General features: G+C 38.0%; 1 protein-coding gene across 5 annotated transcripts in view; it reads right to left on the bottom strand.

Moving 5' to 3' along the window:
- The window catches only part of LOC145688206 (carboxy-terminal kinesin 2-like), a 233,128-nt gene that overhangs the window by 90,010 nt on the left and 121,335 nt on the right, over nt 1-21,783 (bottom strand). For 4 of the 5 annotated variants that reach the window (XM_081762093.1, XM_081762094.1, XM_081762095.1 and 1 more), the window contains 3 exons: nt 14,641-14,829; nt 5,656-5,773; nt 3,153-3,274 (listed from right to left, as the gene is read on the bottom strand). In XM_081762093.1, the coding sequence (XP_081618219.1) occupies nt 3,153-3,274; nt 5,656-5,773; nt 14,641-14,829 (429 nt within the window). The remainder of the gene's footprint in view (nt 1-3,152; nt 3,275-5,655; nt 5,774-14,640; nt 14,830-21,783) is intronic. The other variant, XM_081762097.1, reaches the window with a different exon arrangement.

Genomic DNA, 21,783 nt, shown 5'->3' with positions numbered 1-21,783 from the left:
TACTACTCTGGAATTTCATCCATCGCTGATAAGAGGAGAAACCATCGCAGGCAGGGGATACAGATTGTCTTATTCAACATTCCAGTGATTACCTTCTGTTTATTTCCATTAATCAGAAAGACATACATTTTTTGCTAAATTTAGCTGACCCTTCGGAGACAAACTGGACGAAGAAAAATCCAGATAATGAGTGTGGCAAATCTCCAAAAAAATTTTCTGAGTATGCTAACGACTGCAATCTCCAATTAGGGGTTTGGCGTGGGAGGCCCGGGTTCGGTTCATGGCGGGAGTTCATGTGGTTCGGATTCCATGTTAAGCTGTACATGTCACACATAGCCTCGCTGCTGAAAGGGACGTTAAACTAAAAGTCAGAGTCAAATTAGGGGGTGTTAGAGATGTGTGGAGCGAATTTCTTTGAGGCGGGGCGTGTCAAACGAAGTTTAGGGTCTGTTTGCGGGTAGGAAAATCCCTGTTGCCGGACTGAATTACACACGTAGGCCCTATCTCAATAAGTGGTTTTGAAGTCTTCCCAATCATTGGGTACTATTCTCTAATGCGTAAGTTCTATAGTGCTGTTCTTACTTTCTAGATTGTGAATTTCTATGAAGATAAATAATATTGATTATTCGGAGCTTTATGGAAACATCAGTAGCGAGACAAGTTATCCTTGAGTTTTATTCTGTACCAGCATCCGCAAAAATTACAGATCGAAATGCAACGCAAAACGGGCAAAAGTCGATTTATATGCTATGTCTATTATCGCAAACCAGGGTTGGCAAAACCCATGGTTTTTATTGAAAAAAAAATAAAAAAAACTTTTTTTTTTTTGTTTAAACCAGGTTTTTTGGTTTAAAAAATTTGCTCTATATATTCATATGATATATGGACAGAAATAAGTTTGTTTCGCCTTGATGTTATTATGCAACAACCGGGTTATGTTGGAAGGGGTCACATAAGCTTAAAGCGGAATAAAAACCGCTTCTTGAGTTACATCCGAGAGAAATTGTCCTCCATTTGAACTCGGAACCAGGACTAATTGGCCACAAATGCGATACGTCTGCCGACTCACTCACGAAGGACTCCTGATAAAAATACGTTGACTGATCTTCACATATTTGTTAATATAATCGTCAAGAGTCATTAGGACAGAAGGACAAAAAGATAAACAGTTGCACAAGTGAAATCATAATACAGAATTACATATGGACAACTTCAAAGTACTACAGAGTACAGAAGAACTTTCAAGTTAGTTAACAACGACTTTTATTGGTCCAAATTAAAGAAATACAACGACTTAATTTGCATATCAGTAAGGATTAAAGATACGAATTATTTGAGCCCACTTTGGCTCTGATCCATTTATACATAAATAGACACCAGAGATACTTCTGATTTGAATAAATGTCTCTCGTGGGGTTTGTATAACCCATCTCCTAAAGTAGCCTACGGCATTTCGATGTATTTTATCAATATTAAATATTATTAAAACGAAAATATTTAGAATTTTTCTTTGATTTCAATTGCATAACAATAATAATAAACTATATATATATATATATAAAAAAAAACACGAAAGAAACATTCATAAAATAAAAATGTTGCTTTGTAGTATTAATCTCTTTGGATAATCATTGGGGGAATTGAGGTCTGAATATAATATGAATAATATACGGGAGTGAAACGTGATAACCCACAAATGTGTGTTCATCAAGATTTTACAAACACTTACACTTCTACGAGAATTTTTCGTTTTTTAGTTTAAACCCACCAACCCTGTCGCAAACTAAAGCTCAAATTTTGTGTTCTCTTGACACAAACCGTTACGAAATGGAGCCTGGTGTGAAGTTTATATTCCAGCAATTAGAGAGGGAGAGATTACTCTTCTTGACGTAGGTTAATAATGATTTTCTTCAGTTTTAAAAATAGAACTTAAAGGTAGAGAACTAACCGTTTAACACGAGGTGAACCGAACTCAGAAGCTCCCGGCGAATCTATGGAACAGCCAAAGTTGTCCATGACCAAGTCTGACTACCAAAGGTCTTAAATATTTAGTTCTTAGGAGATGGACTACTTGCCCACCGAATTTCGTTCACATCCGGCCAGTAGTTACCAAGAAATAAAGTAAAACAATGAACACAAAACATACACATATTACGGGCCTACTTTTCAAAGCAACAAGCCTTGTAAAAACTAGTGTACGTCTCCTAATCATACTTTTTTCAAGTGCGAGTTTCTCAAAACTAAATTACAAGTCACAAGGGACAAGTGAAAAATTCAGTTCCGATAAGTGTTTCGTAAATTCATTTGCATACAGGAAATATCAATATTATAAATAATGCACCACAATACAATGAAATACGAAGCCAGTCTCTAATTGTACTAAAATTAATGACTAGTCATATTACCTTCCTCAACTGCAGTGGTGGATTTTGAGGGAAATTAAATAGGTCAAAATTTAAATTTTATTACTACAAGCTATGGGAAGAAAGTTTACGTATTGTACTAGTTCTTGTATACATCTTTCTCTACGCTTGCGGACTTTTTATATAATCATGTCTTTTTGAGATTTGGTCTTTGCAAGGAAATTTTGGTAGACCGATCAACAGCTTTCACTGGAATGCTTTTCCAGGAGTTGTGTAACATCTTAGGTGTTGAGATTAAGTTGGTTAATCCTTGGCAACACCAGACCAATGGGTTAGTCGAGTCGCAAATTCGGCATTTAGAAGCTCTTTTGAAACGAAAAGTAAACCCATTAGACCATGGGAGTTGGGTAGATCATGTTCCTGCTGTTACATTTTCGCATAATGTCACTGTGTTCAATTTGTAGCATATTACTTCCCCAATTATTTACACGGAGAATTGTGGTTCAATACGCGCTGACCTCTACAAATATTAATTTCGTGCCAAGTGGGATCTGTATAGGCCATCTCTCATAAATCTTACGGTGATTATAATTTTACCAACTGTTTTATCACTACTTAGTTTTACTTACACGTTTTTGCAATTTCGAAGACAAGAATCATGGGATATTAAATTAAAATTGAACTTCAATTTTATTTTTCTTTTCAAAATCTAGATAATACTTTGGAAATTAAAAATTAATTTCACTACACACTTAAATGGCCACCTTCTAATTTAAAAAAATGAAATACCTGTACAACGCCGGAAAGCTCCTTGAAGATTTCCGCCTGAGTAGCACTGGGTGTAAAAACTTTATTAAAAGTGAAATCGTGTGTCTTGCTGCTCTGTGAACTTAAAGGTTGATTCAAATCATCTGAAAGTAAGAAAGTATGCTTTGTTTAAATGTAAAACAAGCTGTATCAATTATTTGAAAGTAGTATTAGACACAATACAACTCGAATTGGGGTTCAAAGTCATACCACAGGGATGACACCGCATAGACTAAAGCCAAATTTCCAATATTTTTCTATTTGGATTATAGGGTATAATACATAGCTTATATTAAACGAATGTTTACTGATTTCGTTTTTTTTTTTAAAAAAAAAAAAAAAGAAAGTACTTTTAATTCATATTCTGATCACTATCTTGGAGTAGATGCTAATATTTTTTTCTATAAATTAGCAACACTGTTTGCTGTATGTGTGTGTGTAAAACAAGCCATGGGAGGGCCATTTCTTGAAAGAGTTACCAAGTCACAAATGTGGGAGGAGCTTATCTAAACACACACTTTAAATATGTAAATACAATCACTTATGAGGTTGGCCCGTAAGTCGGTAAATACATATAGTATTTGCTATTTGACGTACGGGCCACCTACTTTCGGGGACTCTTCGTGTGTTAAGTGATTTCTTATCATTATAAGTACTTCACACTTCAAGAATGACGTAGCTTAACTCATAAATGCATTATTCAAGGATTTGACTCTACTGTTAACCCTCCAGTTTCGTTAAAAACGCTACTTTTCAGACTGTCCCTGTAAGTCGTTTCGAAGGCGTGTGTACAGGCACTTGGCCTGCAAGTCGGTGCATGCTGACCTGTGTGTGTGGGGCGGGGGGAATACGTTATGAGATGAAGTACATTACACACTTATTCATACAATGTTAAAAAGAAAGTTCCAGTAGGAAACTTAATTGATTTATTTTGTCTTAATGCTAAGTATATGTCTCCTGTTCCGACCATCACGAGAAGACGGACATTAGTTTGATATAATCTACATGTAAAACAAGTAACTCCAGAAGTAACGAGGAACTTACGAATCGTCGGTTTTGCTTATTTTTTTACATTATTGAAGTGAACTAGAATATCTGCATAAACTTTGAAGAGTGAACCCGACCGTCACAGTGATTGATAGGACAAACTAATGACAGCATAAAAAGCATATTTCCTTGTATATTTTTAGTGCATGTACGTGGAAGATTCACAATCAATTTCCGACACACCTATTCTCACAACGTATTCAACATGATCAATTATTAATAATGATTATTAATACGGGTGAATCATACGGTAATAATGATGAATATAATGATTCACCCGTATATACTGCACAGGTGAATCATTTAAAATACATTGCGAGCGTACTTGCACCGAAAATTCATCATCAGTCTTCTGAGTAGTGTTACGTCGTACTTATTTATGTATGTTTTTCACATTAACGAATTTTAGTTCAATACTTCGGACACACATACTGTACATTTTGCTTTTGAGTTATTCACTGATTTGGATATAATTAGTGATGTGTCATTGTTGTTTCATATTCCTGCATGTAACAAAAATATTACTTTAATCTTAGGTACGAATTTAGTTGAGATAAAACGGATCGACAGAGAAAATAAAAGATCAAAAAGTGAAGAGTGGAAGCTGAGTCTCGTAAAGAAGACAGAGATGTCCTGCGCGAAGGAACAAAAACTAAAGAAAAGCTTCTGAAGACATTGAGCTAAAGAATTACAGGAAGAGAAAGAGACTGCAAGAAGACAGCAATTGACAAAGAACGTAAATACAATTTAGAAGAAAAGAATATACTAACAACTGTTACAAATAACCAGGACTGATTTTACTTCGATAAAATATACTAATTTTGTTACTCGTTCCGACCGTCCTAGTTTTTGAAAATTCATACAAAAAAAAAAAAAAATCTTTACAAGTTAATGTTTTCGCAAAATAATGAAGACATGTTTTCGGCGTCAAATAATAAAACATATGAATCTGGTCAAAGTGTTTCATCCGATACAATTACACAAATGTGAATTATGTTAGTAATTAATACTTCATCAATAATATGTGAGAACAATTACAAGTGAAATTAATACATATTTAATTTTTTGTAAACAGTTTATAATAACAGAGATATATTTCAAAATTTGTCAAAAAAAATGTGTAAAACTGTCACCATGGAATGACCACTCAATAAGGCAAGTTGTTAAGTTCAAGTGAATATTCAACAGATAAATATCACTCCCATCTTACATACAATTATTTTTTACAAATAATAATAATTCTTCTCACACTGAATTTAACACATTATTAAAACAAAAATAATTTTAAAAAATCTACTCCATATCATAAAGAAACAACTGAACTTTCCTTTATCTGAAAGTGTGAAGAGCAATTTACTTATTTCAGCTAGAACTAATAGAACATTGATATTTATAATAAACTTAGCATGGAATTTCAAAGTTTCCAGAATTAACGAACCTCCAGGTTTCACTACCCGAACTGACGTGTCTGAAGGAAACTTAATCAAACCCAGGCCACTTTGCTGTGTTTCATCAGGAAGGAGAGGGCGACACCGGCAAAACACTCTGATATTTCCCTGCAAATGAATTTCAGAAATTAATCTTCCAATTAGATCTTTTTTTAAATCACGGTGACTAATAAAAACTCATACTCACCATTCTGTTCAAATCCTCTGGTTGACTAAACAGTAATAATTAGGATGATACAAAGAATGCAACAACGAACCTTTTGCAGAGATCCTAATTGTAAGTCTTAACCACCCTTTGATAACAGGCTCCACTTGGCACCATAGGATTAGAACAGAGTGGTAAGTACGAGCTTATGTTATAGCATGGCCAAGAAGAGATGGTCTCTGAAGTTTCTTACCACATGTGGAGAAAAAGTGCAGCCCCTACTTTGGTGCTAGTGTTACCAACTCTGTCTTACGCCATTAATTAAATTGCCACTATAGATGCATCGAAAGCAGCCTTGACACGTGAGTAGTGGCAACGCCACTGCGAGCTGTCAGAGACGACCTCTTGCTGGCTCCTCTCTAGTTAATTAATATACCGCTCCAGTGCACCATAGATAAAAATGGAATCAGTAAAATAAAGTGATTACTTAAATAATAATTTATCGTAAGTAGCTTTATGAACTAAATAATTTATAATTAATTATCGGCTTATCTTTGCACCCGTCGTCCTCTCCGTTTTAGTTTACATTGATATTTCAACTTGCTGTAGAGCCATGCTCACAACCGTTTATCACTTCTTGCAGGCTGGAATTCATATATGCTTATCATTAACTGCTTCTGTACTGTCCTGTAAAGAATACGGGCTCAAGAATTATTGGACTAAACTAGTTTTACATAACACTTATTACAAATTTACCACTTCCATTCACATTGATATCCGTCTACTAGCAAACGAATGGGAAACAACTTTTTTTCTTAACGGTTTCTGTTCTCAAGTTTATTTCATGAGACTTGTATGTTAACTCAGTTACATAAAACAAACTGATTTTCATGCTTGCTCTTACATGTCACTAATGCAAAATTTAACATATTTAAGGTTTGTCCAAATAGTTATTTTGTATTTACAAAATAAAATAATTCTTCTTGTTTAAACAAAGAAAAATGCATAAAAGTCTAAAACATATTGAATTTTAGAATAGTGACAATGAGTAAAAGCACACATGAAAATCAGTGTGTTAAGTGATTGGGTTAATATACAAGTATCATGAAACAAACTTAGGAGCAAAAACCGTTACAAGAAATAGTGTATATTAGACGACGGATACAAATCTGAATGGAAGTGGTAAAATTCTAATAAGTATTATTTGAAACTAGTTTAGTCCGGGAATCCTTGGGTCTGTTTTCTTTACAGGACAGTACGAGAGCAGCTAATGATAATTATATAGGAGTTCCAGCCTGCAAGAAGTAGCAAACGGTTGTGAGCATCACTGCTGAACAAGTCGAAATATCAACACACTAAAATGGAGAGAGGACCAAGGGCGCAAAGGTAAGTATACAAGTATTTACAAGATGTACCCCATAGCATCTATCGTAATTAATTTACAATTACATAAACAGCAATTGCAACCCTCACTGATATTCCTTCATGTAAGAATATTTTCTCGGCTAACGTAGTTTCTCGAAGAACTATTGAAACAATCATTGTTATATAAAAAAACAACATAAAAAAAACGCAGGTAAATGAGTTTCCTCGAAGTTGGGCCTAGTTAAATAGCTTCCTCTCACTCATTTGGTGCATGAGGTCCTTGGTTTGATTCCCGGGCATGTAAGTTTGTGTTGGACATCATGTCCGTGGGTGTTCCCGGGGTACTCCCGTTTCCTTCCACATTCTCACTCCTGTTTTCTTCCATCATAATTCCCTTGCCTTAATCATCCGTCTTCCTTAGCTTAAACGGCAAAATTGTTGGAGGTTCAACTGAAAGGTTTCCTTTTATTCCGAACGTGTGTGTGTGTATGTAGAAGCTTAGCTTTCTTTTTCAGCATCAAGACCCCCCCCCCACACACACACACACATTAGACGTTGAATCTAGTTGGAACTCGAATCACCGCAATGCGTAGATATATTAACGCTCTTCCACTGGGAATCGAACCCAGGATAATGTGCACCAAATGCATGCACGCTAGCCACTTCACCAGACGAAAGACTCCCTTCCGAAATGAATTATCTAGTCAACTCTAATTACATTTTCCCAAGCTTGAATCTTAACTAAATCGTTTCCTCGCACTTGGAAATAGTACATTCCCTGGATTCCATTTAAATGAAATCTTTAGTTTTACGTCCCACGGTTATGCCGGTTAGGCTAAAGGAGACGGTGAAGATGAGAAATGAATGAAATGGTGGAATGAAGAAACTGGGGGGAAACGGGAGAACCCCGAGAAAACCCACGAGCACGGTGTTTGTCCACCACAAAGTCCACACGGCGCGAGCTGGGATCGAACCAGGGACCCCAAGCACAGGAGGTGAACGCTCTACCACTGAGCCACCGCGCCCCCCTGGATTACATTTAAATCGATGGTACAAATAATTTTCCCAGTCTAGATATACTTTTTTTTTTCCTGAGAAAAAAGTTATATAGATTCATTACATTTCATAGATATCTTTAAAAAAGATAGATAGTTCCTCAGACATGAATTTTTCCGAAATTGCATCTGGAAAAGGATAGTTTCCTATTATCATCAAAATCCTGATCTGAACAGCATACGGTCTCTCAGTGTTCTCCTGTTTCCTCCCACATTATCAATTCACTAATTATTTTATAATCACTACATTTTGTTAATTACCCGTCTTCTTTAACATGAAGTGCATAATCGTATACGTAAAATTATTTGACTTCATCTTACTTCGCAAAAACTGTTGATCAACATCAGTTGATTAATCACATTTTACTATGCTTCCCCTGTCGTCCATACTGAATTCGTGAAAGAGAATGTTATATTCCTATTCTGTGATTTAGAGCTGCTACATCCCCTCGTCTAAGTCCAATGACCCAAAAAGATGCGCTTTTTCCTCTGCTCACGCTCTCTCTGACTTCCATATTAAATCCGTAAGTGAATTTTGAATTGTGCTCTCTGGGACAAAAAGTCTTTTGGTACCAAATTTCGTGCTCTTACGAGCCGGGGTTTAAGTGTTACTTCCAAAATTCAAAATAAATACTCCGCACTATTGCCGTTCTCCGCATCCACATCTAAACTGAATTTGTGCAAGTGAATGATATGATTCGTATTTTCTGATAGCACGATTCTATGGTTTGTACTTTCAAATATTATTTAATCAGAAACCATAAAGTATTCCGTATGCTCCTTCGTGAAGAAAGCAAGGAACTACTTTTAATATGCTTCTTGATGTGTCAGAATATCAAAATGCTCTGCTGCCACTTTTACAATGACGTCATCTCAAAATGGCGGCTTGAGCTTTCATAAAATGTGCAATATCTCGGTCTCCCTGCTCCAATTTTGGTAACCTTTTTTAAATGGTAGACAATTGAATAATCCTTAATTTTAATTATTACACACTTTCACGTATTGTCGATAGGTTTTAAGTAAACTGTGAACAATGATTTTTCTTTCTTTGTACAGTGTAAGACCTTTAGTCCAGTATACTCCTTCGTGAAGAAAACAAGAGGCTACTTATATGTTTCTAGATGTGTCAGAATACCAGATGCTTTGGTGTCACTTTCACAATAGCAGCTTGTGCTTTCATAAAATCTGCGACATCTCGAGTCCCACTGCTCCAATTTTGATCATGACTTATAGATACAATGTTTGTTGTGCCAATAGGAGACAAGAGAAGATGTATCGAATTCAAACACTAAGGAGAATTATGTAAAGTTATACGAGTGCATTAATGCATACATAGAGCAACATGGAGTGATTTAGAATTTGTGAAAGCAAAACAACGGTTTAATTGCAGATAACTTGGAGCAAGAAAGGTAAGACTGCATCGCTCTCGCTATCAAAACGCAACGCACAAGGGACACATGGAACGTGTCTGCAGAAGCTCGTTGCAATGGGATCAAGAAAAACCCTTCCTTGCAAACCCTCTTCACAAGAGTGAACACTACCTCCTATCTGAAATCAGTTTGCATTTTTTTTGTGATCAAGGAGTAACCAAGTGCAATCAAATGCATCTAGTACAAACTGGAAAAACCTTCTAAGGGCTGCTGGACTTAAGTTACGACGACAGGCTACAATGTGAGAGTAAATGAAAGCATAAACCGTGCCGATATTCGTGCTATTTATGTATCACAAGAAATGTTAGAACAAGCACATCAACTACAAGTTAAGGACGTCAAATGTTTCAAATAGAGAACAAGATAAATGTAGTGAAGTATCACCTATAGTATAGAATGCATTAGCACATTGAAATGTTTCTTCGAAAAATAGAATGTAATAAGTATGATCGAAGTGGAAATAATCTATAAAAATATTTGTGTGTTTAATGGCGTTTCTGAAAGTGAAATGAAGACTAAACGGAAGCTCAAGAATTTGATTGAAGAAGAACTTATAGAGTTAGACTCATTCTATCTCAGGTTCATGACATCATTTCGACCTCACGTTCACAACATATTTTCGACGTCACGCTCACATCTTTTCGACATCACGATCACTCAAAGCTCACACTCAAATCATTTCAATATCACACTCACTTCATGAGGGTCAGGTCGAGTAAGCGTGAGTTACGAACCTATAACCGTCGACCTCATGAGTTCGGGCACCTTTGGTCATTACCAGCAACAATACTTTACCAAAACCAGAAGTGTTTGGAATGTACTAGTACTTGCGATTTCAATATGATTTCCATAGAGAGTAAAAAAAAAAAAAAAATGTACCGAGGAGCGGCTTACTGCAACCAATTCAGGGTCCCAAGAATAGATTTCACTTCCTCGGTTAACACTATTCAAACCGGACCTGGTAAAAATCAACCGGTTCTGGTTTCAATGTTAGTCGTTATAGAAAAAGGTAATAGAGATGCGCTTTTTTTTTTTTTTTTTTTTTTTTAAATCGATTCAGCATTTCAAGAGAACATAACGTTGTCACTTGGGACCACTATTCCCCTATTCAGGGTGTCTACTAAAATTACAAAATGAAATTTCGTGACCTTTTCTTTACCAAACCATAAAATTTCTCAATAAACATTCTCAAGAGCGAATTTGGGTGCAAACTAGGCTGAATTTTCATGCATGCGATAGAAGCGTGCTTTGCTTGCGATTTGAGAGCGTCTAATGCCGACTATAGACATTTTTGGTGGTGAATTTTGACGTTCTGTAGAACAAAATTTTCCAGTCAGTACTTATATTTGTACAAATAATAATAATTAAAAAAAAAAGCCACCCAAAAGCTAAATTTTGTTACTTTTACTTGACTTTCATGACCGTTTTCTGATTTCGTGACTGTTTCGTAACCGATAACACGAACCTGTCTATTGCATCCAGTAGTTATAGATATACTACTTCGAGTTTGAGTATTGAATTCGCAGAGTTTGGAAGTCTGCCGTAATTTCACACTGTGAAACGAAAATCATTTGTTTTAAATAATAAGTACCGAATTTTCTCTCTCTCACCTAAGGATTTCTGAGTTATGGGTTACTATGTATGTATATAATAACCGTTATTCTCCTTGTTTCTACCCATCCTATTTTTTAAACCAAATATTATATATATATATTTGGTCTAGGAATTAATTCGTGCGGGTGGACAAGAGATGGCGCAACGAACGGAGCGTCCCACAGTTCCGTGTATCCACACATGTGTTGCAAACCCCTGTCATCGCGTATCGTTCGTAGTATAGGGCAGTGGATTAAAGCGTCAACAACACCAGTTTGTAGTTAAGTGAACATGGCGCAATTTGTGCCTGATAAAGTGTTTTTGCGGGGTGTCCTGCTGCATTACTTTAACATGCAGAAAAGTGCGACTGAAAGTCATCGTATTTTAGTGGAAGTGTATGGTGACCATGCTCTAGCTGAGCGAACGTGTCAGAAGTGGTTTGCACGGTTTAGAAGTGGTGATTTCGGCTTGGCAGACCAAGAGCGAGCTGGACAGCCAAAAAAATTTCAAGACGAAGAATTGACAGCATTGCTCGAGCAGGATTCGTGTCAAACGCAGGAACAACTTGCAGCAGCATTAGGCGTTGATCAAACAACAGTCTCCAAACGCTTGAAAGCCATGGGAATGATTCAAAAGATGTCACATTAGGTTCCACATGAATTGAAAGACAGAGACGTTGAAAGACGAAAAACCATTTGCGAATTGCTGCTTCAACGACAGAGCAGAAAGGGGTTCTGTATCGAATTATTACGGGTGATGAGAAGTGGATCCATTACGAGAACCCTAAAAGGCCTGGGTGAAACCAGGTGAACCAGGTCCATCACAACCAAAACGAGATATTCACTGTGCAAAGGTTATGCTGTGCATATGGTGGGATATGAAAGGTGTGGTGTACTATGAGCTGCTGCAACCGGGTGAAACTATGAATGGAGAACGTTATCGACGACAATTAATGCGTTTGAAGCAAGCTCTGGCCAGAACACGACCAGAATGGGAGAACAGACATGATAAACTTATTGTTCAACATGATAACGCTCGCCCACATGTCGCAAAACCGGTCAAAACCTATTTAGAAAATGTCGGATGGGAAGTTTTACCCCACCCGCCGTATTCACCAGACGTTGCTCCTTCGGACTACTACTTGTTCGATTGCATGAACAACGATTTGATTGGACAGCGGTTTACTTCTTCAGAAGATATCGAAACATGGGTCTCTGACTGGATCGCTTCCAAGGATGAGGACTTCTTTCGCAACGGAATCCGTACATTGCCTGACAGATGGGCGAAAGTGGTGGCTAGCGATGGACAATATTTTTCTTAAGGTATTTATGTATTTTGTGTTTGTACTACAGCTTCAATGTGTGCGTACCAACCGCACGAATTAATTCCTAGACCAAATATATATATATATATAACGCAGAAACACATATCTAATTATTTTAAATACGAAGTCCAAATACCACCTCATGTTTCTAATCTTAAGAGATTCCGAAAGAAGGACACCTTATTATAATAACTGTAACCTCATCCTCTTTTCCCGCCTCTTTCTTCGCTTCTAGGTCAAATATCATAAAATGTTGAAACATTGTCTAATCATTTTAAGTGAGAAGTCCATACACCAACTTTCGTGTCTTTAACGTTCAGAGATTTCGAGTTATGGATATTTTAATATAAAAATTTCCACCCGTCTTGCCCGTCGAATTTACAAAATTCCTTCCTTTGTGGTATCTTACGTCAAAAATTCTATGCACTGTGAAAATTTTACATTTCTAGATTAAGCGGTTTGGCGTTATGTCAGCCAGTCATTCAAAATGACTTCTTTTATATATAGAGATGAAACACATACGTGTATTACACTGTATCTGATGAAGCCAAATGTTTAATTACAATAGTTGGCGAAACAACTGCACATCAATATTTTAGTTGAAAGTTTTGTACCCTACTCAAAGATTGTGTTTTCTATGTTGAATTATTAAAGCAAAGCTGTAACATGAAGCAGACAGTTCTCATTTTCTTGCATGTTTGTGTACGTGTGTCCCCCTCTAGTTGTCACTATGACGTCATTTGTTTGACCACTGCTTCCGAAATGATTATTAGAATTAGGAATTTCTATGGCCATGTTAGCCCGTCACATACAGTACATTACATAACATCCCTCGGCGATCACACTGCTCGGGGAATTCGGAAGAAAAAAAGAAGGAAGGAAGGAAGTGGCCTCGGATTATAATTTTAGGTACCATCCCGGATTTTGTCTGGTATAAATGAGGAAAACCCAGGAAGAACCTCATTCACAATGCTGCCTGAAAAGCTGTTACATCTCTCCGACCGAAAGCCCCATCGGGAATCGAACTCGGGACCACTCGCTCCAAAGGCGAGAGCGCTAGCTACTACCCTACGTGGGGCAATTCCAAAAAGAAAAAAAGGGCATCTCTGAACCTAGACTTTAGTCTTGGGGGGTTCACCCTTAGTATTGGTTTATTGAAGTTCAGTGTCTCTTCAGCAGCAAAGCTGTATGAGACATGGACATCAGGGGCTAAAATAACTGACAACAGAAACACCCGTCATCTGGAGAACTTCGAAAGAAACAAAAAGTTGTCCAATAAAACAGGACAGAAAATGATGCATTCTTTCCAAGTTATATGCTAACAAAAACTACGAAAAATGAAGTTTAAAGCTTCCTAGATTCAAAACTATGGGACCTATGGTAGCCGGTTCAAGGAATCACTTAGAAATTGGTATGCCCTCTACCTAATACAATGTCCATGTTTCAGAAGCAAGTAGTACTTGCAGAACAATTTTTACAAAGTAAGTTGGAGTATAGGCATGATTAATTAAGCATGTATGGCGATTTTATCGAAGAAAACATTGAAATATCACTTCATTCCTCTGTAAGTGATCGCAAACGAGTAATATAAGTTAACTTTCATTCAGCAACATATATTATTTCAGGAGTTATGCAGCAAAACACAAAACGTTTACTCTCAAATAAAAGATTCTAATAACTGAATTGAAATTATTTTCAACAGAGATTATTTATTTCCTTTCTCAAAGGCCATATTTAACTAGTTTGTTCCTATTTAGAAGTAAAATTTACAAAAATACCTCATATTACTAAAAGTTCGACTATCATTTCACACTAGAAATACGAATTACATCTGATATAGTAGTCGTTAATATGTCCTAAATCAAGATAATCTATAACAAGATGTCAGCTTGGATCAGATAGCGTTATCCCTGGTATGTGGGATACACTAGAATTTAGAAATACAATTATTGGGACAGTTACATCTCGCACTGGATTATCACCATCTAGTTTTACTGCCCAAAACTATCAGACAGCAACCATACTTTTCAATGTTACTAGATAAATTCTGCTTTTCCATATACCTTTAAATCCTCTACTTCATTGTTCAGAGCGCGACGAATTGTCTCATCTTTCCTCCGTTTCTCCAGCAGACGCTCTATTTTCTCGTTTGCTTGCTCAAGCTGATCCGAAAGATCTTGGGACTTCTTAGTCAATGCCGAGATCTCGTTATCTTTCTTGTTATTCTCAGCAACTAGGTGAAAAATTTTATCCTGTCAATGAAATCAGAATATATTTTTTTTAAAATCAAAACACTTGAATATTACACTTAATTGTAATCTAATATAAATAAAATAAAGTGTTTGTTTGTGTGTGTGTCTGTCTGTGTGCGGCCTGGGAACCAGACGAGTGGACCGAGAGTTACCCAATTTTGGTCAGGGGTACCTTGGCCCCAGGCCCCAGATCAAGACGAAGCCCTTTTTTCGAATTTCGAACCAGGGGGTCTCAGGGCGTTTACCGGAACCGGCTTGGGAACCAGAAAAATTGACGGAGAGTTACCAAATTTTAGTCACGAATACCTTCGTCCAGGCTCCAGACTAGAGTTAAACGTTTTTGTCAAAATTCGAACCAGAGGGGTCTCAGGGGGGAGTTTACGGGGACATGTAAAAGTAGTAGAAAATGACCGATATTAGTGTCGAATTCATAGTTTTCGCGGTCGCTGAAATAAATGGTGAAACTCCAATCGCATTAACTTCCAAAATCACGCTATTCGGCTCCGGTCCGGGGGTCACCGGGGGGAAGGGAATACCGAGACATGTAAAAATAATAAACAATGATCGATATTAGTGTCAAAACTATAGTTTTCGCGGTCGCTGAGATCAATGGTGACACTTCCATTAGCGATCACTTGCAAATTCAGCTACAACTGTATGCGGGCCGGGGGTCGGCGGGGAGGATACCAAGATATGTAAAAAAAAAAAAAATTAAAAAAATAGCCGAAGATGACCGATATTAGTATCAAATCCATTGTTTTCGCGGTCGCTGAAATCAATGGTGAAACTCCAATCGCATTAACTTCCAAATTCACGCTATTCGGCTCCGATCCGGGCCGCGGTGGCTCAGTGGTAGAGCGTTCACCTCTGGTGCTTGGGGTCCTTCGTTTGATCCCAGGTCGTGCCAAGTGAACTTTGTGGTGGACAAACACCGTGTACGTGGGTTTCCTCGGGGTTCTCCCGTTTCCTCCCGCTTTCTTCATTCCACCATATCATTCATTACTCATCATCACCGTCTCCTTTAGCCTAACCGGCATAACCGCGGGACTTAAAACTCAAAGATTTCATTTCATTTCATTTTCGGCTCCGATCCGGGGTCACCGGGGTGAGTGGGTGAGATACCGAGACATAAAAGTAATCCAAAATGACCGATATTAGTGTCAAATCCATAGTTTTCGCGGTTGCTGAAATCAATGGTGACACTTCCATTAGCGATGACTTGCAAATTTAGTTACAATTGGATGCGGGCCGGGAATCAGGGTGGGGATACCAAGACATGTAAAAAAAATAGCCCAAAATGACCGATATTTGTATCAAATCCATAGTTTTCGCGGTCGCTGAAATCAATGGTGAAACTCCAATCGCATTAACTTCCAAATTCACGCTATTCGGCTCCGAGCCGGGGGTCACCGAAGTGAGTGGATGAGATACCGAAACATATAAAAGTAATCCAAAATGACCGGTATTAGTGTCAAATCCATAGTTTTCGTGGTCGCTGAAATCAATGATGACACTTCCATTAGCGATGACTTGCAAATTTAGTTACAATTGGATGCGGGCCGGGAGTCACTGGGGAGAGGAGGAGGGGGATACCGAGACGTAAAAAATAGCCCAAAATGACCGATATTAGTATCAAATCCATAGTTTTCGCGGTCGCTGAGATCAATGGTGATACTCCCACAGGCGTTGACTCCCAAATACAGCCCCCGCGCGAAGTATGGGTATATTCAACTAGTATTGAATATAAGACTTTTAAGTTTTTTTCACCTCCAATAATTACTCTTGGTAGGAGTTACAACACGCCCTTACAATTATTATTCTGCATAGTTAGTACTGCCTTCTTGATATCACCCATCAAAAAATAATAATAATAATAATAAAAAAGACAAGTGTGGCTAACTTGTTCCATAGTGTGATCGGCTATTTTTTTCGTTAAGACTATTTGACTGATTGGAACTAACATCCCTTTTTCAGCACCGAAGGTACTTGTGACAGTACCCAGTGTTCGAAGTAGGATCCGAAACACTACTTGGGGCTTTATCAGTACTCTAACGAAGAATCGAGCAGATGTGATGCTAAACAACTACAATGGAGCTTTGGACCATTCTGAAGAACCAATCCACTTCTCATAACATGTTGGCACTCTCCAAAAATGTGTCCTTATGGTCAGTGGCGAAGGGTAATAGTTTCAAGGGAGTAGGCCCAATGTTCTACTACTACTAGTACTAGTACTACTACTACTACTAAATAATAATAATAATAATAATAATAAAATGAATCAGATTAGACATAAATATTTTACTACAGAAACAGAAGAAGACAAATTCACATAAATTTAACGTAATTGTAGTCCATCGACAGCACTTACTCGATCCATGTCTCAATTTTCATAATGAAATTCACGTATGTGACTCATAGCTGATCTTGATTCACCGTAATGCAATTTAATTGTTTTAATTGGGCGTGATCGGGTGGGGAAGATGAATCTGCGCTTTACAAGAAACATATTTTGTTTAGTTTATTTATACTGAAACAAACTCTTCTTGTAAAATTTCGTCTTTAATTATATTGTTCAGAACACATGACAAGCATTCAATCAAGTCGTTTTGTGTGTCACTTAATTCCACTTTAAAAGCAGAATCATACTTAAATATTTCTTCATGCGTTACTCTTTATATGCCAACAACCCCACATAATTTTTTTGTACTAATGCATGCAGAACTCTCTTGCCCTTTTTTTGTTCCATTTTCAACACAGCCGGGCCGAGAGTCACAGGGGGTGGGGAATTGCGAGACAAGTAAAAATAATGGAAAATGACCGATATTAGTGTCAAATCAATAGTTTTCGCTGTGGCTGAGATGAATGGTGATACTTCCACAGGCATTGACTTCCAAATACAGCCCCCTACCGGCTGCGGGCCAAAGGCGTTGTTTTTTCAAAATTGGAACCAGAGGATAATAGGGGCTAGGGGCTCTTACCGGGATATGTAAAAAGTAGTAGAAAGTGGCAGGTGCTAGTGTCACATTCATAGTTTTCGCGGTATCGGCTGCCACCGAAAGTGGGTCAAAGAGGACCTACAAATATGGCAGAAAAAAAGACATATTCATCCCACTTTCAAGGCCCATTTTGACCCACTTCCACTGATGCACAAAGCGACACAATCATGCATAAAAATGTGAAGGAAACGACCTCGACATTCGATGATGGAACAGCATTAAGTTATTCCGCTATACTTATAGGCCATTTTGACCCATTTTCGTTGTCGCACTAGAGTAGAAATAGGAGCACAATGCGGTACAAAACAGCCATTATACGATGCGAAAGAAACGATCTCCAAATTCGATAGTGGCGGAACAATGGCTCTTTTTCCTCACACCTTGATGGACCATTTTGATACATTTCTGGTGATGCTCAAAACGTGGAAGTAGGCGAACAGAACGGTACAAAATACACACTAAACGATGTGAAGGAAACGTCCTCCAAATTCGTTGGTGGCGGAACTGCATTAACTTGTTACGCTATATTCGTATTTCTATTTTGATCCACTTCTGGTGACGCACAAAACGTACAAAACAGGCACTAAACGATGTGAAAGAAACGAACCCGAAATTCGATAGTGTCGGAACAGTGTGTCATTTTCGTCACACCTTGGAAGCTCATCTGGACACACTTCTGGTGACGAACAAAACTTGGAAATATGGGACACAAAATGGAACAAAACAGGCACTAAAATTTGCGAAAGGATGGATCACGAAATTCGGTAGTGGCGAAGCAGTGAGTCATTTAACCCCACTTTGAAGGCCCATTTAACTCACTTCCGGTGACGCACAAAACGAGGAAGTAGGAAAAAAGAAACTTTTTTTAAAAATAGGCTCAAAACGATGCGAAAGAAACGAACCAGAAATTCGCTAGTGGCGGAACAGTGGGTCATTTTCGTCACACTTTGAAAGTCCACTTTGACACACTTCTGGTGACGCACAAAACGTGAAAATAGGGGCACGAAACATTCACTAGTCGATGCGAAAGGAAGGACTTCGAAATTTGGTAGTGGCGGAGGAGTAGGTCATTTTCGTCCCACCTTCGAGGCCCATTTTGACCATCTTTCAGTGACGCACAAAACGTCGAAATAGGCGCACAAAAGGGTACGCGATGTGAAATTAAAGACCTCGAAATTCGATAGTGGCGGAATTCTCGGTCATTTTCGTCCCATCTTGGAAGCCCATTTTGACCCACTTCCGATGACGCACCAAACGTGAAAATACGTGCTCAAAACGGTAAGAAACTGGCACTAAACGATGCGAAAGAAGCGGCCTCGAAATTCGTTGGTGATGGAACAGTGATTCATTTTCGTCCCACCTTGGGCTCATTTTAACCCACTTCCCATGATGCACAAAACGATGTGAAGGAAAGCACCTCGAAATTTATTGGTGGCGGAACAGCAATAACATGTTCCGCCATATTTGTAGGCCCATTTTGACCCACTTCCGGTGACGCACAAAATGTGGGAATAGGCGCATAAAGCGACACAAAACACGCACAAGAGATGCAAAACAAAGTACCTCGCAATTCGTTGGAGGAGGAACAAGTTAATGACGCCCTGAGCACCAATATAAGTATATACTGTAGTTCTTACCATCAAGGCTGAGAACTGCACGGTCCAATTTTTTAGCCAAAGTAGAAGCCCGACCGGAATAGTGATGTCAACCGGCTCGGCTCGGTTCAACTGAGCGAACAGCTTGAGTTGGCTTGGTTGGGATGACCCATCGACTGGGCTCAATTGAGCCGATGGCTTGAGCCGGCTTGGTAGGGACGAGTCATCGACTCGGCTCGATTGGAGCCAATGGCTCGAACCAGCTCCGTTGAAACGAGTCCATAGGCTGGGTTCGAGTCAGCTCAACTGACCCAATGGCTCCAACCGGTTCGGTTGGGGTAAGCTATCAGCTCGGTTCGGTTCGGCTCGTGTGAGCCATCGGCTCGGGCTGGCTCGGTTGGATGAGCTGTTGGCTCGGCTCACTTCTCGGTTCGGCTCGATAAGTCAATGAGCTGTGAGCGAGCCGCTTGAGTCGTTGACAACCCTAAACCCGGGTCGAGCAGTTTTGAACATGGAGTCCTATATCTTTTAACAATTTTTGGCTTGAGCCCGAATACTTGCTCCTCCTGAACTCAAACCTAAAACCTCGTGACCGATGTCCTTGCCTCCTGAAGATTTCCTGACGACCGAGATCGACAGTCAATTAATTTTCAAATACAATCAATTAATATTCATTTACAAACCGCCTATATTCCATGTTTATACACGGTGTTATAGTAGTAGTAGTAGTATCATTGATAATTATATTGTCTATGTAGGATACTTGAAGAGAGGAGTACTTGGAACTATACAAAGGATTTAGCTCGAATTGGCTTGTTTTGGCTCGACTCGACTGGAAACTCGATCCGAATTCGAGTCGATTTGGGGGACATTTTTCGAGCCGAGTTCTCGAGTCGAGCTCAAAGATGTCTGCTTCGAGTCGAGTCAAGTCGAGTTTTAAAGAAAACTCGTTCGTGCCCATCCCTATTGTATGCATGACGGTCATATAGAGTTTTTTCGAGGGGGATAGAACCATAAACATAATATATTTAAAAAATACTTAGTTTCACGGCTTTCTTCTCAGGGGGGGCGAAGGGATGATAGTTATCCAGCATTTCTTTTAAGTACTATGTAAAACAGTAACAAGTGGACAACACAATATACACACATCTTCTTATCTTCAGTTTTAATTGCTGATTTCAATTGCAATTAACAATTACAAGTTTCAATTGCAATTAATAATTAAATGTTTCAATTGCACCTTTTGCGATTGACAATTAACAATTAAAAGTTTCAATTGCCTGTGACCAATTAACAATTGACGAAAATTTAATTGCAAACTTTATGATTGAATTCAATTGCAATTGAAATTAATTGCCAATTACAAACTGAAATCAAATTGCAATTAATTTTCAGAGCAATTACATTCAATTGATTAATCAATTGCAAATGATTTCAATTGATTTTGCGCAACATTGCTCCCAAGGACACCCAGGGGTCTGAAGACCTGTTTAAAACTAGCAGATATACTTGGTTTATTAGTTCTATATATTTCTTGGAAGTCTAAGTACTCAGATGACATAATCAGTAGCATCATTCAGATTTTGCCAGGGAGTGGAGGTAATGACCACAGACATGAGTTTCACTTTTTTCTTTATTATATATATATATATTAGTATTCAATTTAATAAAAAGTTTGTTTCTCAAACTCAGTGGAAACAATCTCCTACTTATAAATGGAACACGTAGTAGTAAAACACACTAAGAGCATATTGGTAGGATCAACTAATTGAATATTAGTGTAAATAAACGCTCAAAAATAAAAACTGAAGTCTTTCCTTAGGATGCATCCTTTAATTTTCCTTACAGTGATTTTTTTTCATTAATGCTCAGTTGCACCAATCGAGTATCAAAATTAGATAAGATAATTAGTTGATTATTTTCATCTTTAGATAAGAATCTTACATCGCTGCTCCAACAGTTTATGAGAAAGGCTTAACTTACTTACAAATAATCGGAAATTGCATAACACTATGGAGTTTACGACATGACGTCATGTAGTATCGTACATTTGATTGGCTAACAACTGAAAACTCGCGTAGCATGTGGTAACACTTTGTTACAAGATATCGAAAGAAAGCGAACGAAGAAATTCAATCCTCGGGAAGGCGAATACGTCCCTAATGATGTGGACAAAATACAAACATGTTCTTAAAAATATATCAAATACTGAAAAGGAAGCTGTATTTCTAACTGGGGTTTAGATATTGCAGACAAAACGTAAAAAAACTTTGTTCTAACAGGTCACTTCCTTATGAGCCTTTCAAGCGACATTTTCAAGCAGAGGAGGTTTGAGAGGACCAACCTTCCTTACTTATATCATG

The sequence above is a fragment of the Thermobia domestica genome, chromosome 6, assembly GCF_964235325.1.
Source record: "Thermobia domestica chromosome 6, izTheDome1.hap1.1, whole genome shotgun sequence".
NCBI lineage: Eukaryota > Metazoa > Arthropoda > Insecta > Zygentoma > Lepismatidae > Thermobia > Thermobia domestica.
Note: the sequence above shows the minus strand (reverse complement) of the source record. Positions and strands in the feature narration are given on the sequence as shown.